Source organism: Xenopus laevis, chromosome 9_10L, assembly GCF_017654675.1.
Source record: "Xenopus laevis strain J_2021 chromosome 9_10L, Xenopus_laevis_v10.1, whole genome shotgun sequence".
In the NCBI taxonomy this organism is placed as follows: Eukaryota; Metazoa; Chordata; class Amphibia; order Anura; family Pipidae; genus Xenopus; species Xenopus laevis.
This window is the reverse complement of record NC_054387.1, coordinates 74,658,833-74,678,286: the sequence shown is the minus strand read 5'-3', so window position 1 is coordinate 74,678,286 and position 19,454 is coordinate 74,658,833. Positions and strand designations below refer to the sequence as shown.

General features: G+C 38.4%; 1 protein-coding gene across 2 annotated transcripts in view; it reads left to right on the top strand.

Moving 5' to 3' along the window:
* Positions 1 to 19,454, top strand: part of stk39.L (serine/threonine kinase 39 L homeolog) — a 152,267-nt gene that overhangs the window by 19,513 nt on the left and 113,300 nt on the right. Inside the window, exons 2-8 of one of the 2 annotated variants that reach the window (XM_041576690.1) lie at positions 6,402 to 6,514; positions 10,581 to 10,689; positions 11,632 to 11,773; positions 14,560 to 14,615; positions 15,634 to 15,743; positions 16,182 to 16,283; positions 19,037 to 19,170. In XM_041576690.1, coding sequence (XP_041432624.1) covers positions 6,402 to 6,514; positions 10,581 to 10,689; positions 11,632 to 11,773; positions 14,560 to 14,615; positions 15,634 to 15,743; positions 16,182 to 16,283; positions 19,037 to 19,170 — 766 coding nt within the window. Of the gene's footprint in view, positions 1 to 6,401; positions 6,515 to 10,580; positions 10,690 to 11,631; positions 11,774 to 14,559; positions 14,616 to 15,633; positions 15,744 to 16,181; positions 16,284 to 19,036; positions 19,171 to 19,454 lie in introns of those variants that run through there. The other variant, XM_041576691.1, reaches the window with a different exon arrangement.

The window sequence follows — 19,454 nt, the reverse complement described above, 5'->3', positions numbered from 1 at the left end:
TGGAGAGTGTGTACAGAAGGGGCTGTAATTGCTGTTGATAGCTGTTAGCATATTTAACCCCCTATATATTGGCCCAGTGTGCCCCCTAGTTCACTAATGTAGTTGAAAGCGTAATTACCAATAAAAGAGAATTCATCATGAGAATGCTGATTAACAGTGCTTACATCTTACATAAGGAGAGTATTTTATCATTTTGGCTTTAACCTGTCATCACAGGATGGTCTTTCGAAACCCACCTCCGACATTGCATGCAAGTTCAGATGGACAGGCAGTATGTGGAATTTCACAGTAGATGGTTGGATGTTGTTGAAAGACCTGACCATATTTACAAAACAGGTTCATTCATTGTAGCTTTTTAGATATCCATACAACAGACAACAGAATGGGTGGCTCAATAAGAGATAGCATAAATTGTCAAATATCTACTGTATATAAAACATGCTACTTATGATCCACATTTGCTGCTGCAAGACCTACACTGTCAAGGTAGCCTGAAGACAGATTTGGTGACTTGAAGATAGATGGCCTTGAAAATGGATGGAATGCAACCACAGGCATGATGTTTTGTCCAGGGCTTGTAACAGTAACCAATCAGCTGTTACCTTTTCATTATTATTATTCTAGCTGCTGATTTGTTGATATGGGTTTCATACCTAGAGAAAATTTAACACCTGTCTCCTTGTTCCACCCTCAACTACTCTGAACTCATCTACATTGAGGATTGATATTCTTTTGACTGACAGCAGCATTTAACCAAGGACCAGTGTTCAAACACAACAATGATGTACCAGTTCCTTCTATTATGTCCAGAATTCATTGTTCAATTATTCTTCTGTTCTTCAAGTCTTAAATGGATTGGTCACCTTTTAATTAATTTTTAGTATGATGTAGAGAGTAATATTCTGTTTGCAATTGTTTTTCATTTTTTATTATTTGTGTTTTTTGAGTTATTTAGCTTTTTATTCAGCAGCTCTCCAGTTTGCAATTTCATCAATCTGGCTGCTACGGTATGAAATAACCTGGCAACCATACACTGATTGAATAAGTGACTGGAATATGAATAGGAGGGGACATGAAAAGAAAGATGGGTACTAAAAAGTAGTAATAACAATACATTTGTAGAGCATTTACAGAGCAATAAAAGCTGGAAAGAGTCAGAAGAAGAAAGCATTTATTTCATAAACTATATAAAACTATAAACTATATAAAATACAAATAAAGATCAATTGAAAAGTTGTTAAGAATTGTCCATTCTATTAAAATACTAAAACCTTAAGGTGAACCACTCCTTTAAATAAAGGACATTTAAAGGACTGTGAAGTCTCCATTGGCTTTAACCATCTATAATCCACATACTCAGACCCCAGGTTTGCCTTGTGAATTGTATGAGCTTTTGGTGAATACCAGAATTTGAAAAAACCTGGTAAAATCTATGTTACTGATCAGACAGGGTCAATAATAGATTGCTCCATGAGATTTGGGGCACAAGTCAGAAGGAAGTGGGAAGGGAGACTGTTGCCTGCTTCGAAATCTGGAACAGTCTTGGCTTTGGAGCAGATTTTGCTGAATTTGTGGGTCCTGGTATCTAGAATGCAAAGAAAATCTTGACACCAGTTTGTCCTGTATTACAGGGGATATTCTAATAGAAAAACTATTATGGTTAGATAAAATTGTGAAATAAAGTACATTTCTAAGAGGTTGCTCTTTTTGCAACTGCTCGTCCCCCTGTTGGTGAGATTGGCATTACTCATACAGTAGTCTCAGATAAGAAACAGCCTTTACCAGTGCTGCTGTTCTGCCCACTGATTGTTAAACTCCAGCCTGAAAGTGCCTCGTTCTATAGGGGGCATGCTGTAGCAATGTAAAATACATTTTATTTTATGAAATAATGTAAAGACCAATTATGAATAAGTTTCATTTAATATTTGTTTAATGTCAATGTCAGAACACTGCTTCCTAGTGCAGGACAAGCACTTATGTATTTTCTTCAAATATCAATGTAAATTTATGATGTTATTCTTGTGGCATTAACAGCTTGCCATTGCTTCAGTCTTCTAAGCTAGACATGACATTATTAACTTGAATGGCAGAGCAAAAGGTTTGCATAGCACATGCCCAGTTTCCGGTGGGGGTTGAGGACAGGCAATTAAATATTAATATTAGTGTTTCTAGCACCTAGACCACGGCCTTGTGCTCATAAATCATTAAAACACCTCAAGACCTGGCTGATACATTTATAGTATTGCCAATACTCTATTTTACATTTATTGATATCTTGCATTCCCTTTTTATGTATGTGTATTTTATTTTTAGCTGGTACTAAACTAGTCTGAACAAGACATTTAGTGCAGACTGGGCAACAATGCAAGAAATATAAAGTAAAACTATATACAATAATATCAGTAAATAAGTACCAGGTGTTAGGTGAAGTGATATAGGTAGAAGGATAGAAAAGTCTAAAAAGTTTGCAGTCTAAATGCAGGGTTAACTAAAATATTAGGAAAGCCATAAGTGTGCAGTTCACAGTGATGGGGACACTGTCCCATAAGTCCATGATTAAATTAGATGCTTTTCTAGTGGCCCTCGACGTATGATTGGCACTTAGTTTTGACAGAGAGTTCCTCATAAAGGAATTCAGGTATGGAATTCTATTTTTAAGAAGCTGTAAGAAAGATAGATTTGTTGTGGGAGACAGATGAGGGTGGTGTGAAGTGTTGCGACTTAAGTGTTGACAAGAAGGTATGGCGAAGCAAAAGGCTCTGAAAATTTTTTGTAAGATATTCCTTGCTTAGAGGGGAACATTTCAAACCAGAAGAGATTTTTCTGCTAAGACTAGAGTAGGAGGGTTCTAGATAGACGGAGGGCTAAAATTCACATAATCTGATGCAACGTATTTTGTATTTATATTTCTGATAAGATATCAGTAAACATACTTTTTTTCTGCTTTCTCTAAACTAACATTTCAAGTATTTGTGAATGTGACCATTGAGCACAAATTGCTAGGCACAAGAGACACAAATCTGTGGACTGTGTAAAACATATTTGTTAGCACAAATGCACACCAGGGGCTCTGACAAAATGTTTTACGATGTTCTCTGTTCATAAAGATTTTAGTTCACCTTACACCCATTAAACCCTCCCATTCGCTCGCCTTCCTATGTAGGTGCATTGAAAGCTTCCAGTTGCAGATCCAGATTTGCACAGAAGAGCTAGGATTCTCAATGGAAAATGCTATGCGAATTAGTGAATAAATGTGTAGGCACAACAAAAACAAAACATGTTGATTCAGTGATTTTGCTCAATACAAGCTTTTTCTACTTTGATCTGAAGTGCTGACTTCTCTTAAGTAGTAAAAGTATTCCAAAATGTATGAGATCTATCATGCAGAAACCTATACAAGCAGCTTAGAAATGTAGCAATGCTGGTTTTCATAGTAATTCCAGGATCATATGTTAGATAGGCTGGCACTCGTCCAGACCCATAAGTAGACGACAGTGAGCAGCTAATAAAGGTATTGAATTTATTAACCCGGAAGTCCATCTAACATTGACTCAGTTTTAATCACATAATTCTAATGTTCTTTGTAATAATAAAACAGTACCTTTTGCTTGATTTCAACTATAATATAATTAATCCTTTTTTGAGGCAAAGGAGAAAAGACTCTTAAAACCTGGAAAACCCCATGCCCCAAGCATTCTGGATAATAGATCCCATACATGTAGTTTAAAAGCAGTCTAATTTATTTTACATTTCACATAACAAACAATCACAAAAGTATAGCTTTACGCTTAAGTGGTCTGGACTAGTGCCAGACTGTATTTACTCTCTATGCTGAAGGTCTGGGGCATGTGCTCATGCGAAACAGATAATAGCTTCTTTTTCCTTTTGCAGCGGTTCATTTCTGAGATGATAGCTAGAACTCCCCATTAGCTTTTCTTCCAGAAAGTAGCGAAATGGAGATTTAATTTCAATTTGCGGCACATTTTCCCTTTAATACATATGCCTGTAATAAACAATTCATGTTCCATAATTAGCATTTGCAGTGACCTCTGTATTTGCCAGTGTTACACCTATTGTTTTTAGCTTGCTAGGAGAACAAGGAGATCCCATTAATAGCCCTATAGGTTGCTGATGTGCATAAGTGAGTGACAGCTCAAACAGGCTCATCACTCATCCGGTGCCGGTCAGTATTGTCTTTACACAGCATTTTCTAGAGCTGCTTTAACCCTTTGTGTGTCAGTTGGCCCTTTAATTTGCCATACATGTTGTGTCAGGTAAAATTGGAATGGCATAGATTAGTCAGGGTTAATTTAAAAAATCCATAACCCTTTTTGCTTTAAAAATGAGGTATTATTTGTAAAACTGCAGTCATTCTGTTTCAGGATTAAGTAGACTGTTGTTGGTTCTTTTAAATAGGAGCTGCTATAATAGCATATTTAAAGGAGAACTTAGCTCAGGAGGGGTAATATACTATGACCCTCTCCGCAAATGAGAGAGCAGTAAGGTGAGCAAAAGTGCACCCATTAGTGCTCATTCAGAAAAGCAGTTATGTCCATGGGTCTGGCTAGACAGTTCTGTATTCATGGAGTGCATGCTGGGCTTTTGTCCTTTGTACCCCTAGTCATTGCCTAGCATTCAGTGTGTTAGTGATGTTTCACCTAATTCCTTAGGCGCAAGTGTGCTGTGTCCATTGAATCTGGGAAAAGTGCTTGATTTGGAATGGAAAGAAGGAAGGACTGAGCAGTGCCAAACACTTCTTTTGAAGTGCAAAGAGGGCACTATTATGCAAGTACCTTAAATGAATTGGGTTTAACATGCAACTCACTGCGAGGGAAAGTGTGGGAGCACAACTGTGCTTGCAGTCGTAAATGACCCCTCTTTGTCTTCAAGGAAATGCCCCTGACCGTTGATTGCCTCCAGTAAACAGAAGGCCAAAAGTCATGAAGCTGGTCATAGCGGCCACCAGCTCTGCTGTGTAATATTGTATTGCTAAATGGCACAGTTGGGGAGCAAGGCCAAGAGTGGGGTACCCTGGTTAGACTTAAGTTTAGTCTTACAGTGTCAGCTGCGGCACCACAGCCAGCATCACACATTGCTAGGTAACACATTTTCTCCATAAAGCAACTTAAAGTGATACTGACACTAAAAAACTACTTTTTAAAATAGCAATGGTCATGTTGATCTTTTTTTGCAGAAAGGTTTCTTTTTGTAAGTAATTGTTAGTTGAAGTTTCTAAGCCTGACTGTTTTGCCATCCTGACTGTCCCATCTCAGCCTGTCAGTTAGAGATTCTAATGCTAACAGACTCCTGCTGCACAAATATGGCAGCCCCCTCCATTGTCGGACTGGCCCAGCGGGATACCGGGAAAAAACCCGGTGGGCCCCGACCCTTAATGGGCCCCCGCAGGGCCAGACCCCTCTCCCGATCAAATTGTACGCAAAAAAAAGTTTACCTTAGGTGCGCCACGCAGTGCCACGCGCGCAAGTGCGCATTTCAAGCAGGAGTGGTGCCCTCTTTGCCAGGTGTATTTTTGCCAGCGCTACGCAGATTCACTAAAATCCGAAGTTGCGCTCAGGGGAAGTGTAAGGTTGCGAAGTTGCACTAGCGTTAATTCGCCAAGCAAAGCAAAGTTACGCTAGAGATGATTAATTTGCATACGGCGCCAAATTCAAGTTACAATGGAGGTATATGTAGCAGCACTACACAAGCCTGGGAAACCTTCAAAACAGCAAATAAAATTTTTATTTTGCCCTACACATGTGCCCACTGTATAGTTAAGGTGCCATGAGTTAGGAAATGTAGGGGGGAAGGAGGGTAGCCCCAAAAAAAAATTCGATCTTTTTCAGCCTATCACCCAAAATGAAAAAACGCCAGCGTTTTTTGGAACTTAGAACATTTTTTAACTTTTTTTGAAGCAATCCCTATCTACTCTATTGCACTTCGCCTGGTTTGAGGTGGCGAAGGAAGTCTGGCGTAAAAAGTAGCGTTCAGAATAATTTGCGCATCAGTGAATTTGCGTAGTTACATCCGTTGCGCAAATTCGCCAGGCGTAAGAGTGCGAAGTAACACAAGCGAATTTACGCCAGCGTCCGTTAGTGAATCGGCGAATTAACAAAACTGCGCAAATTCACTAAACGACGAAGCGCCTAACGCTAGCGTGAATGCGCCAGCGTAGCGCATTTTCGTTAATTCGCTGAGTGTCTTTTATGTGTATTCATTTTCGTAAATTCACTGAGTGTCTTTTATGTGTATTCCCTTAATTTGGATGTGGCCAGGCTTCTCATGTTTGTCCTGCAGAAAAGAGTGACTGGCCTTGCTTCCAACTTTATTACAGATGAGTTGCTATTCCAAGGTGACAAAAACACATACCCTTTTAATTCCCTTTTTGTTTCTTCTTCCAGGCAGTGGTGCGACAGCTGTGGTTCAGGCAGCACTATGCAAACTCAGACAAGAACGAGTCGCCATAAAACGAATCAATTTAGAAAAATGCCAGACTAGTATGGATGAGCTGCTTGTAAGTAAGCATTTATTTTCATTTACTGCTCTTTTGTTTATGTTTTACTTTTAGCTTGGAAAGCGAACGAAAAGCTGAAGCTGAATTTTTCTTATGTATGTTTTAAAATAATCAATGAGGTTTTTATTTTTTTTAATAGTTTTTTACTGTTTTAGCTAATTTCCTGTTTGCATTTCTTCGTAATGAATGTTTTATGCATTGAGCTCCCCAACATCAGGAACCTGTATGCATTATTCTTATAGTGTGCTTCTCAGCATTGCACTTCTGGTCACTGCATGGATAACTGGCACATGTATTTGGACATTGAAAAGAGGGATATTATTATTATTATTTTAAGCATTTACAACATCCTTATAATTTGCCATATATTTATTACCAGCTGTAGAGTGTTTGGATATGAAGAAAGCATTTTTTTGATATTGTGGACTGCTATTTAGAGGTATTAGATTCTTTTCCATTCCAGAGGGAATGGTGGTTTGGTTGTAGTATCCCATTACATTGTTAATAATAACTCCATATTTATGTTATTTAAACCAGAGTGCATAACATAGAATGTCTTTTGCCAATTTGCTGTCCAGTTTTCCAATGTAGTCAAATTGCTGTGCAAATTAACAGCATCCTGCACATAACTAGTTTGGCCCAATAGTATCATCATCAAAAATAGAGAAAATCCTTTCAATGCCTACCTCTATGTCATTAATGAATGAGTTAAATAACAAAACAAACTCCTCAGTTTAAACAGTGGTTCTGTATCAAATACTTTAGCAGTATTTAAGCAGATCACATACACTGCCATCCTAGAGTCCTGGTTCCTGCTCACCTCATCATAGAAGTGCACTAGTACACTAAAATTATAACCAATAATATTTAGGGCAATGAAACATAGGGCACTTTGATGGAATTCGTGCTTCCCACAGGCAGCAAAGTTCTCAAAATATTGCATATCCAATTGGAATTGCTGCTGTTAAAACTCTTGCAGAAGGCTGCATTTCCAGGTCATTATGAGATTGAAGTATTTTACTCATGTTTTACCTATTGGCAGCAATTACAATTATTATTAGTATTTTCAGGCTCCATTTCTGGATCGTTATTCTTTCTGCAAATCACTGAACAAAGCTATGTACTCATTGCTATTGAATGCGGTTGCTATTTGCTATTGGCCAAGTGTAAATTTGCTGTTGTTAGTAAATTATTCTGACACATATGGCTAGAATAAAGTTTATTCCCTTGTGCAACTAGAAAATGTAGCTGTGCCATTTTTTAAACAATATAAATCATATTTGTTTGTTTTTTGCTTCATTCTACATTGTGTTCAAGTGCAAATAAACCCTTTTTTAAAATGCCTTATGGCAAACAAGACACAAGACATAATTTATTTCTGCCAGCTCATGTACAGCGGGCATGTTTAGTCTTGATTACAGGGATTATGGGTCATCAGCTTTTCTTTTCTGTTTGGGAAAAGTATTTTTCTCTGAATAAGAAATTAAAATACTCACAATACAATAATAAGAAAAGATTAGTTAATGGAGAATTCCAGGCTTCTTATTTTTTAAAATGACAATTTTCGATTTATGATTACCCAATGGCACATCCTACTAGAAAAGTATATTATTATGAAAATGGTTTATTTACATGAAGCAGGGTTTTACATATGAAATGTTTTATGCAATATCTTTTTATAGAGACCTACATTGTTTGGGGGGTATAGTTTTCCTTTAAAGATTAGACCAGTCATTGTTGAAGTCAACTGAAGGGCTGCAGGTTGGACAAAACTGATATAAAGGGCTAAAGGAAAAGGAAAGTTCTATTTCTTGGGGAGGGGGAGCCAATTACTTTTCATTAAATACACTGTAGCTGCTAACCTTGGACCCCAGACCGAAGCTTATTTTCTATCTCTCACCTACTCTTGGTACATTTTTTCTAGCGTCTCTCAAAAATACCCAGAATTGGTAATTAGAGAACAGGAGTGTCAGCACAAGGTTCAAAGTTAGTTACTATAATTACTATTGTGCAGTCTTTATTTGTGTTAGTTTGTGAAGTGCACAAAAATAAATGTCAATGTTTAATCGGCAAGTTTTTGGTTTTCTTTGGGTGTACCATGCTGCTTCCTTGCTTGAGATTATCAAGTTTAAAACCATTGACATCCAAGTGTTGGTTGCCGGGAGTACATCTTTGCCTTAAGGGTTATGTCAGATGGGGAGATTTGTCTTCCACTGTTAAATCTGCTCTACCATGGGTGACATCTACTGAAAATGTTTTCCTAAAACAAAAAACCCCAGGCCCCAAGAATTAAACAATTTATTTGCAACCCAGTAGATTAATTTTGTGGGTATATTCTCTGCAGCTGTAACTATAAAGAACCACAAACAAGAGCTGACTATGTGCCAAATTAAAAAAACTCTTGTTATTCTTTTCTGAGAGTGTGGGTGTATTGGCCAAAACAAACACTGGTAGGAGACACAGCGAAGACCTTGATTTAATTTCTTAATTGAAGGACCACTAAAAACCTTGAAGGGGCTCCAAAATCAAACTTGCGAAATCAATAGCCATGAAAATCATGCTCTGTTGGCAGGCCTTGGCTGAATTTTGATGTCAGCTTTATGTGATGTTGTCAAGCTGAATATAAACATTTTTTTTCTGACTTATTTAAAGTTTCTTAGCTGATGTTATATATATTTTTTATGTGTGTATTAATATTTATCTCTTCTCAGTTCCTGATAATATTTTTGTTATACTATCCCCACCAGGGCTTTATTTACCATATAGGTACCTGAGGGCCAGTGCCTAGGGGAAAGGTTTAAGGAGCAGCCATTGTGTGCCTATATGGTACATTTAAAAAATATTACTGTAAAGAAAAACCCTACCCAGCCGACTGCTGGATATTTGACTTGTAGTGTACCTTAGAGGGTGGGATGTGATACCTAATGCTACTATACGTACCATCTCTCCCTACTGTGCTGTAGCTGCTACCCCATAGCCACAGCCCCTTCCCAGAGTCTATTATCCCTACTGTTACTATAGTCACCATCTCTTCCTACTATACCTGCTATCCCACAGCCACAGTCCCTTCCCAGAGTATATTATCCCCACTACTACTATAGGCACCATCTATCCCTACTATACCTGCTTTCCCAGTGTCGGACTGGCCCACCAGGATACCAGGAAAACTCCCGTTGGGCCCAGATGTCAGTGGGTCCTCTTGCTTCTAACCATTTGGCATATATCATGGTCATTCCCTATTTCTTTTTAGAAAAAAAAGGCTTGATAATGGAACAATAGAGTATAGTAAGTAGATATAAACGTTTTGGAGAATAAAGAGGTTAAGTGAGTAGAGGATGAATAATAGGAAAGTGGGCCCATGGTCTAAGGTTTTCTGGTGGGCCCCTGGCATCCCAGTCCAACACTGTGCTATCCCAGCCACAGTCCCTTCCCAGAGACTATTATCCCACTGCTACTATAGGCACCATCTATCCGTACTATACCTGCTATCCCACAGCCACAGTCCCTTCCCAGAGATTATTATCCCCATAGGTATAGGCAAGAGTCACCTACCCAGTTTATATGTATCCTTGTTTTTAATTTGCCACATACCCGCGTATCAATATATTCAGGCATCAGAAATCTACTATAAGAGAACATGGTGCTGCTGCTGGGGAAACCCAGGCTCCCCCACTTACAGCTCTCCCTACTATACCTGCTATCCCACAGCCACAGTCCCTTCCCAGAGACTATTATCCCCACTGCTACTATAGACACCATCTCTCTCTACTATACCTGCTATCTCACAGCCACAGTCCCTTCCCAAAAAACTATTATCCCCACTGCTACTAACACTATCTCTCCCTACTATACTTGCCATCCCATGGTCACTTCAGCACATTTAAAACCCCAACAAATGTACATGTTTACTCTGCAGCAGCTGCTATAGTAGCATTGAGGACAGTATAGGCTGTGACTGTGTATGTATTTCCATTTTAACAGTTCTTTATAACCTGATACTTTTCCTTTTTCCCTTTAAGGTGATTCATTTCATTGTTGCCTTCACTATACCATATGTTTGTTTCAGAAAGAAATCCAAGCCATGAGTCAGTGCAGCCACCCTAATATTGTGACATATTATACCTCGTTTGTGGTGAAGGAAGAGCTGTGGCTGGTCATGAAATTATTAAGCGGAGGTAACTCAAGCACATTTTTTTTAACAAATATATAAAGTTTTGACTTAAGTTGACACTTCCCCTTTGCTATCATATCTGCCTACATCTCAGATTTATATAATGCATGCATGCATTTATAGTTTTAACAGAAATGTGTGTATTCCTTATGAATTGGTCATTTTTAACTTTTTTTAATACTGGGAATTTAAATATTTGTGATTAACTGATTCACTTAGAATTGTCCTACTTTGAACTCCAAAAATTCTCACATTGGCAATTGTGAAATGTCTTATTGCAAGTTTTAGTAGTAGTTTCCTGTTCTGGAAAACAAGAAGAGTGTATTGTAAATGTACTACCCTAGGAACATTCATATTTCTTAATTAAAAGCAAAAAACATTTCAGAATAAAGAATCGGTTTAATATGCCACACACAGACAGATATTGATCTGTCAGCTCAACAAATGTTACCAGCTTGTGATGTCTTGAATTTTCCTGACCTGCACTCACGGTAACCTGCCATTTGTCAACCAGGCCCAACCCAGCCCATGTTTGAAAAGGAACTTAAAGACTTCCGCTCGACCCACCCATTATCAGGGAATTTGTTTGGCTCCAATAAGGTTTTGTTATATCTTAGTTAGTAACAAGTACAAGGTAGTGCTTAATTATTACAGAGAAAAAGGAATAGGTGTTAAATTTTGAACTATTTGATTAAAATGGAGTCTATAGGAGATGGCTTTCCCATAATTTGGAGTTTTCTGGATAACACATAACGGATCTCCTACCTGTATAGGTACTGTATATTGCACTGTATATATTCACCAGATTGTGATGATCTCAACCCCTTGTAGTGTAGACTCTGGTTATATCTAAATATAAGCCAAGTAACATATTTATTAAGTTACAAAGGTATGTTCCTCTGTGTAAAGATATTTTTGAACAGCCTAACACTTTGTTTGAATATAGGTTCTATGTTGGATATTATAAAGCATGTAGTAGGGAGGGGAGAACATAAGAATGGAGTTCTGGAAGAGTCAATCATTGCAACGATTCTTAAAGAAGTTTTGGAAGGTCTAGATTATCTGCACCGGAATGGACAAATTCACAGGTGGGACGCTATGCACTTACCTTATATGTGGTTAATAATACATGATAAATCCTTTCACATGTCTCAGTTGAAGTTCTGAGTAAAATAGAGTTTGAGCAAAGCTTCTCAAAAAGTGGGCTGTGCTGCTGTGGCGGGGGCTACACTTTGCATATTGTAAATTAGTAGATATATTCTGCAATGACCCCCTTGTGTTGTATGATGTTTTTGTATACTCCTACCCCAGGGTGTAATGTTTTTCTACCATGTTCTTCTCTGTGTTTGCAGGAATCCCTTGCATTATGTTGAACTGGGTGTTTGTGCAGTAGAGTAAGCTCCACATAAGTTATTTTCTGCACATGCACCCACTCTGGTTTGCACAAGGCATACCTGGGTGCTGGGAAAACTGTTTGACACCCTACAGGAAAGGACCCCAGGCCAGTGTCTTTTTTATATATGTGACACCAGGGTTGCCAAACAAATTGCTAAAAAACTGGCATTATTATATAAAAAAAAAGTGCTTCTTCCTTCCTTCTCTGTCTGTTCACAAGGCTCCTTTCTCATCAGCAGGTTTGTAAAGGTGCTGGCTCCAGTTCCATCATGGCATCCTGTTGGCATCATCCCAGTGGTAGGAATCAGGGTGTCAGATGCTCATGTTCTGTGCTGCTCCAGATTCTGGTGCCAGATCCTCTTGTCTCCAGTCAAGGAGAAAGAAAAATAAACATGAGCTAGGGAATAAAGACCAATTTAGTAAGGCAGAAAATAAACAATGCGTTAAAGGGAGACTGTAACTACAAGACAGACTGGTCCTGTATGAGACTTTTGCTACTTTTGCAGCCCTATAATGAAAATAAAACAAAGCTGTACGTTGGTTTGGAGCCTTCGAGTCGCTTCCAGTTATACCATAATTTCAGGAAATGTCATGAGCTGAATTCCTGGATTTCTCTAAAACTACAGCCAATTGTTAAGGCATGGAAGAAGGAATGTGGATTACACAAGAGGGGCAAAGAATAGCAGCACTTGCATTTAGCATACACAACTATAAATAATTGATGGAGTGATTGGCTTAAAATCCAAGCCACCAGCAGAGATAAACTAGTTTATATCATGCCTAACCTATTACTGACAGCCCGTTTGTTTTACTCCAGCAGAGGGAACCATGTTATCAATTTGCATACTCCCCTATCCAGTTAGACTTATGTTATCTGACTTTGGATCACTATCTATTAGTTGGGCCCAGCCCAGACTGGATGGTACCAGAATATTTTTGGCATATGGCTATATGATATCTCTTTATGTCTTATGTTAATATTTTCATACTATACTCTCCCCCATTATAACTGGTGATGCAATAGCAGGCAGTGCTGCCCTAGGCTATGCTGGCTGCCTTCTCTTGTCCTGAACAGCTCATTTAGAATGCCAGTACTGTGCATGTGCCGTCAGGAAGGGAATGGAAGTATGATGTACTCTGGCGGTGAAGCTGAGAAGCGTGGGGGTACGTACCACTTGCTTCCAATCCCATCCTAATTGGCAGACGCTTTAATTTTTTTCCCACCAAAGTGCCACCCTCTAAAGCTGCTGCCCTAGGCATATGTTAATATGGTAAATACATCTTAAATAAGCCCTGTATGATATACTTTCTGTGGCTAGGCTGTGTGTTTTTTTTAGCACATAGCTCACTGCCGAATCCTGTGCCCCACAACAAAATAGCATCAAGTGCTAAGTAGCAAAGCAGATCAAGTTATACCCAGTCACATAGGGGTTAATTAAATATTATAGTTTAAAGTCTAAAAGTAACCTATAACTTTCTACTGCAGTTTTATTTTACTACAGTTATATAAGTTATCAGTAATGATACTTCATTTATGATTTCACCCTTTAAAGTAGTAATTTACTCTCTTCAAGCTTTGATGGTTGGTAACACAGAAAACCTTTTCATTACCTTACTCAGTCGCTAGGACCCCTGCTTATATGCTGCTTTCCTCCTGTATGTGGCTCAATAGAATGTCTGTTGGTCGGAACCTGTAGCTATGCTTTGCTCCCCCCTTTCATGAAATTTTAGCAAAATATGTAAAGAGTTCCATTTAGGCTTTTCCTGAGTATTACATGAATATAGTCTTTTTTTCCCTGTCTTTAGCAAACACAACATAATGTGCATTCCTGTAATTGCCATTTCATAAGTCAAGATGAAAACTAGACAGTCCCCCAGTGTGTGTGTTGGAATACCATTAGGCTTGAGACTGAAATCTGTATGGGTATAATGGAAGTTAAGAGTGGCCTTGTATCCTCCAGGCATGGAAATTTAGACTGATTGCTCAATGTTTCCTTTTCAATATACATATTTATTTCTTTATTAAATTATTCTTATTTATATTGTGTATCCTGTACAGTTCAGACAAAGTTCAGCACCCTGGACAGCACTTTTTTTTTTTGAAGGGGTCATAAACCTCAGACAGCAATGTTTCCCCACCTAAATGTTACTGGACTACAACTCCCAGCTTAATTATCACAGGTTGAAGCATGCTGGTAGCTGTAGTCCAACAGCATTATACAAAACAGAGCGTAGAAGCCTGCAACATGTTCTGCATCATTATACAATAGAATAGTGTATAAATTCAACATACAACAAAAAAAAACAAAAAAAAAAAACAAGAGGAAAAGAGTGCCCTGGCCAAAAGAGCTTCAAGTATTAAGTCAATTCTCAAATAAATAAATCACTAATTTTGTATTTGCGGTTTCGAAGTCAAAGTTGCTGCTTTTTCCAGCAGCAGCTTGTTTCAAATGTAACTGCATTTATCTTTGTATTGCAGGGATTTAAAAGCTGGTAATATCCTATTAGGAGAAGATGGATCAGTGCAGATAGCAGGTAATTTCACTTAATGCAATTCATGTTGTCTTTATATTATTTCCCTTGTTTTCTTAACATACAGTTTATTTTGCCTATATGTCTATTGGAGCCTCAGGGGGGTTAAAGGAAAACTAGAGCTACATTCTTTTTTTTTTTTAAATTTGAAATTTTTAAGAGCTACATTCTTTATGCATATTCTCATGAATAGTCTTTTGGAGAAAGTTGTAAATGTGCCCTCATATATTGATTCAATTATATGATGTATTTGTCATGCACATTATTCACTTAAAATAGGAACACTATTTTTGTTTGTTTTGTACAGAACATCAGCAATGTGCAGATTTTATACCTTCTGTTGAAAATGTTAAACTACTTTATGCTTTAAAATATATTTTTCCTTTTGAACATTTTTCTCTTTATCGAATGCTACATTTCTAATGGGATATCAACCTTCACCAGAAAAACATTGTTTACGATCAGGTCCAATTAATTCACCTGCATTTTTGGGTCGCCCCCTCATTTAACTCCCAGTCACTTGCAGTAACTGTTCAGTTATCTGCTGTCAAAAATTTGCACCCAAACCATTGACACTGAAATGCACTGAAGTGTCACCTGAATTCTCAGAAGCAGTTAGAGCACTGTTGGGGGTGGCCTGAGCGGAGTGGTGGTATACCATGGGCCAAAAATGGGTGTAGCTGTGGGTAGAGTGATCATGGCCAAAACACACCCAGTTGTTATTTCTCTATAACCTGCAGGTCCGAGCAGGGGTATATGGGTCTGCGTGGAACAGGGCATGGTGTGGTCTAGAGGAAAGGGCATGGGTTGGTTGGTATGGGGGGGTGTAGACAAAAATTCTAACCATTTTTAAAGAATAAAAATAGAATCAGGGGGCTCTGCTCACAAGAGCTTACAATCTTAAGGGTCTCTCCCCTGCATATACAATTGCACACACCCAAACACAATAATTTACATGAAACTGAAAGCATCTTCCCTTCTATTTAAAAAGAAAAAAAAACATTTTCTATTTATTTTTCAGATTTTGGAGTAAGTTCATTTTTAGCAACAGGCGGAGACGTCACCAGGAATAAAGTAAGGAAAACATTTGTGGGAACTCCATGCTGGATGGCACCTGAAGTGATGGAGCAGGTAATATTCATTTTTGATACCATTCATACTTACTTGCGAGGAACCATGGGTCAGTAAGGAATAAATATATATGTATGAGACAAGATTAATTTCTTTATATTATGATTTTAGATTTTATTGGGGAAAATAAAAACGAAAGACAGTTTCCAATATTTATCCCAAGCTATTTTACTAATTTAGATGAGATCTGTAACACCTATTGATATATGTATCCATATTTATGAAAGAAGGAACAACCAGTTCTCCATACAGGTCTTCAAAAACTGCTCCAAATCATTTAGATGCAAATTTGTTTTTCAGGAAGTTGGTACCCCTTCCCAAATATATATATACTGTATATATATATATATATATATATATATATATATATATATATATATATATATATATATATATATATATATATAGTCTTTGACAGTCAATAACCTTTTCTTGTAGGTGAGAGGCTATGACTTTAAGGCTGATATGTGGAGTTTTGGAATAACTGCCATTGAATTAGCAACCGGTTCTGCTCCTTACTACAAGTATCCTCCTATGAAGGTAAGAGCGTTAAGAACTCTGGGATTTAGGAGTAGGAGCAGCTCTATTAGTGAGCAGTCAAAGACATGTATTTTCAATGGGATGTTAAAACTTGGCGCAGGTCAGCACCAGTACTGAGCACTAACATCCATCGGAATAATTAATCCTAAAGCATGTTGGATATGGTAAATTAATGATTAAAGTTATACTGACAGTTCCTATAAAAATAGGAACGTGTCGGTATCAGTAAATAGAAGCTGCACGTGAAAGATAATCAGCTAAAAGCTCCCCAAAGCCACCCCCAGCCCGGCGAACCTTAGTAATGGCGACCCTCTGACACCATTAAATCGTCTTGCTAAGTTGTTTCAGTCATGCTGACCCGTGGGCTGCGCGATCCCTTCATAGGCTAATTACAAATGAAAACAGGACTCCAGCCTATGGAGGGATCGCGCGGCCCCCAGCCCAACCTGATTTTTATTTTTATAGGAACGTGTCAGTATCACTTTAAGACAATATTTTTTTCTGATTAAATCTGAAAAGATTTGAAGATCAGTGTTGTTTTACTGCTTAGTTAAAATCACTGACCATTAAATATTTATTATCTTTAAAACAGACCATTAAATCTTTATTAATGTTCTAATATAAGAGCAGCATTGATATTATTAATTTTTTTTTCTCATTCATGTTAATGTGATAAATTGTTGCTAAGGGATGTATTTAGAGTGAGACAAGTGCAAAAAAAGGTGCTGTCCAAAATGTTTACTGCACTGTGCTTCTTACTCCTGCCCTCAACCTGTCTTCTAATTTATGTGTTTTTCAGGCAGTAAGCACTGACTGCCACTTCCCTCTGTACCTTGCACTGGATTTTTTATTCATTGCGAGGTACAGAGCACAGATATGAGTAAGATCACACGTGAAGATTCAGGAAGATTTGGTCGCCTGGCGACAAATCGCCACTTCCGGGCAACTTTACCCCCCGGAAAAGCCTTCCCGCTGCCTATAATAGAAATCGCCGGCGGTATGGCAATTGGAGCGCCTTTGTTTTCCGAATTCGCCTGAAGTTGCCTCAAGAGGAAACTTCAGGCGGCTTCGGAAAACAAAGTGCTCCAGGTGCTATCCTGCCAGCAATTTACTTGCTAGTCGGCGGAAAGGCTTTTTGGTCTTAGCGTGTGACCTTACCCTAAAACCTGATGCATGTGCTCTTTTTTAGGAGTTAAGTACAATTATGCCTTTTATTGCTCTTGCACTGGCATTGATGTTGTCTTTGATCTGGTGAAACATTCTGCCTTTCATTGCCTTGACTGGGAAATGCCCGATGGCACCAGTACAGTATGATTAAGACCAGTAGGGAAGGCTCTAAGGTGGGAGGGCAGGGTGGAATTGCATTGAAGACATGGCCAGGGGGCTGTGTCAAAAACATACCAGTTTATACTTTAAAAATAGTATGTTAATGGTGCCCACTGGTGGTCAAATGGGCAACTTTGAACAAAGCATCTTTCAGCCATCAAGTGCTCTAGTTTTAGTCAGCTAGAAAAACCATGTGTGATCATTATGTGAACACATTAGATTTTCACCTGGCCGGTATTTGACCAGACTAGCCAGTAAATGACCAGCTTGGGCCGGTATTACAAATTTACCTTCAATGTATATTTATAATAACCTGTGCATGCCTCCCTGTTCTGATCAAATCTTTTAAGCCATCCGTTCCTGCTGTCTGTTATTTAAAGCTCCTAAACCCTCCCATGTCCTGCCCATTTACCTTCTGACCCCCTCCACAAGACTGGTATTAGTCAGGAAAGTTACCATTTAGGGGCAAATTCACTAACCTCCGAAAATTCGTCAGCGACGGCTTCGCTCACAGCGCAACACTTCGTCATGCTTAGATTCGCCAGGACAACGCTAATTTACTAAAATCCAAAGTTGAGTCCAGGGAGCCGAACGCTGGCCAAGTTGCGCTAGTGTTACTGCGTCAAGCATACGGCGGTAAGTTAAAGTTGAATGGACGTATATGTTGCAGCAAATACATTACACTACACAAGCCCAGGAAATCTTAATAAAATAAAAATGTAGGGGGCAAGCCGGTTACCCCAAAAAAAAATTTACGCTATTTTTCAGCCTATCACCTTGAAAAAGGAAAAAACGCTAATGTTTTTTGGGACTTTCAACCTATTTTTTGAAGAACTCCTATCTACTCAATTGCATTTTGCCTGGTTTGAGGTGGCGAAGGCAAGTCTGATACAAGAGGTAACGTTCAGTAAAATCTTAGTGAATTTGCGTTACGTCCATTTGCCAGAGTGCAAATTCACCAGGCGTTATGGAGCGAAGTACCATTAGAGTCTATCTCCTTCGATAGCGAAGTTACGCCAGCGACTGTCAGTAAATCGTTGAAATACCAAAATGACGTCAAGCGGGCGATTTTCGCCCGCTTTAGTCACTTCGCCCTTTAGTAAATTTGCCCCTTAATCTTCCCATTATAAAATATGTGTAGGATTTGCATTTTAACATTATAAATTAACTTTTTATAGTTTATTCAAACAACTATCAAAACTCAAATAACTATAACAACTGTAGAAACACAACTGTATGCTATTTATTCTGCTATTAGGGGGCTGGTAATATGTTTTGAACCCAGATAAAGTTTTAATTAGCACTTTCTCATCAGAGTTATTATTGCCCTTTAATTACAATAAACACTCCTGGCTTTTTGAAAATATTTGCAAATATTTCATGTTATGAACATGTCCATAGTTTCCTGAGTCTGGTTATTTCTCTAGGTCTTAATGTTGACCCTGCAGAATGATCCTCCCACCCTAGAAACAGGAGTGGAAGACAAAGAGATGATGAGGAAATATGGGAAATCATTTAGGAAGCTCATTTCGATGTGTCTCCAAAAAGATCCATCAAAGAGGTAAGTGATGCAAGTTTCCTGCTAGTGAATTGTTCTTCTGTCACTAACAATGATGTTCTGAATGAAAATAACTGTGAACACTGACTGCATTCAGGTATTGGGTGACAGTAAAACTCAATACTTCCCTTAACATAGGGATCAAGCCAAAGTCAACTGAGGCTTATCATTGGGAATCTAAAGCAATATTGCTCACTAAAATGTCTCCTCAGCTCTTCAGGGCCAGCAGCTGCATTAAAATGCAAAATAATTCTCTAATGAGAATCCCAGTTGATCTGTATAAATCT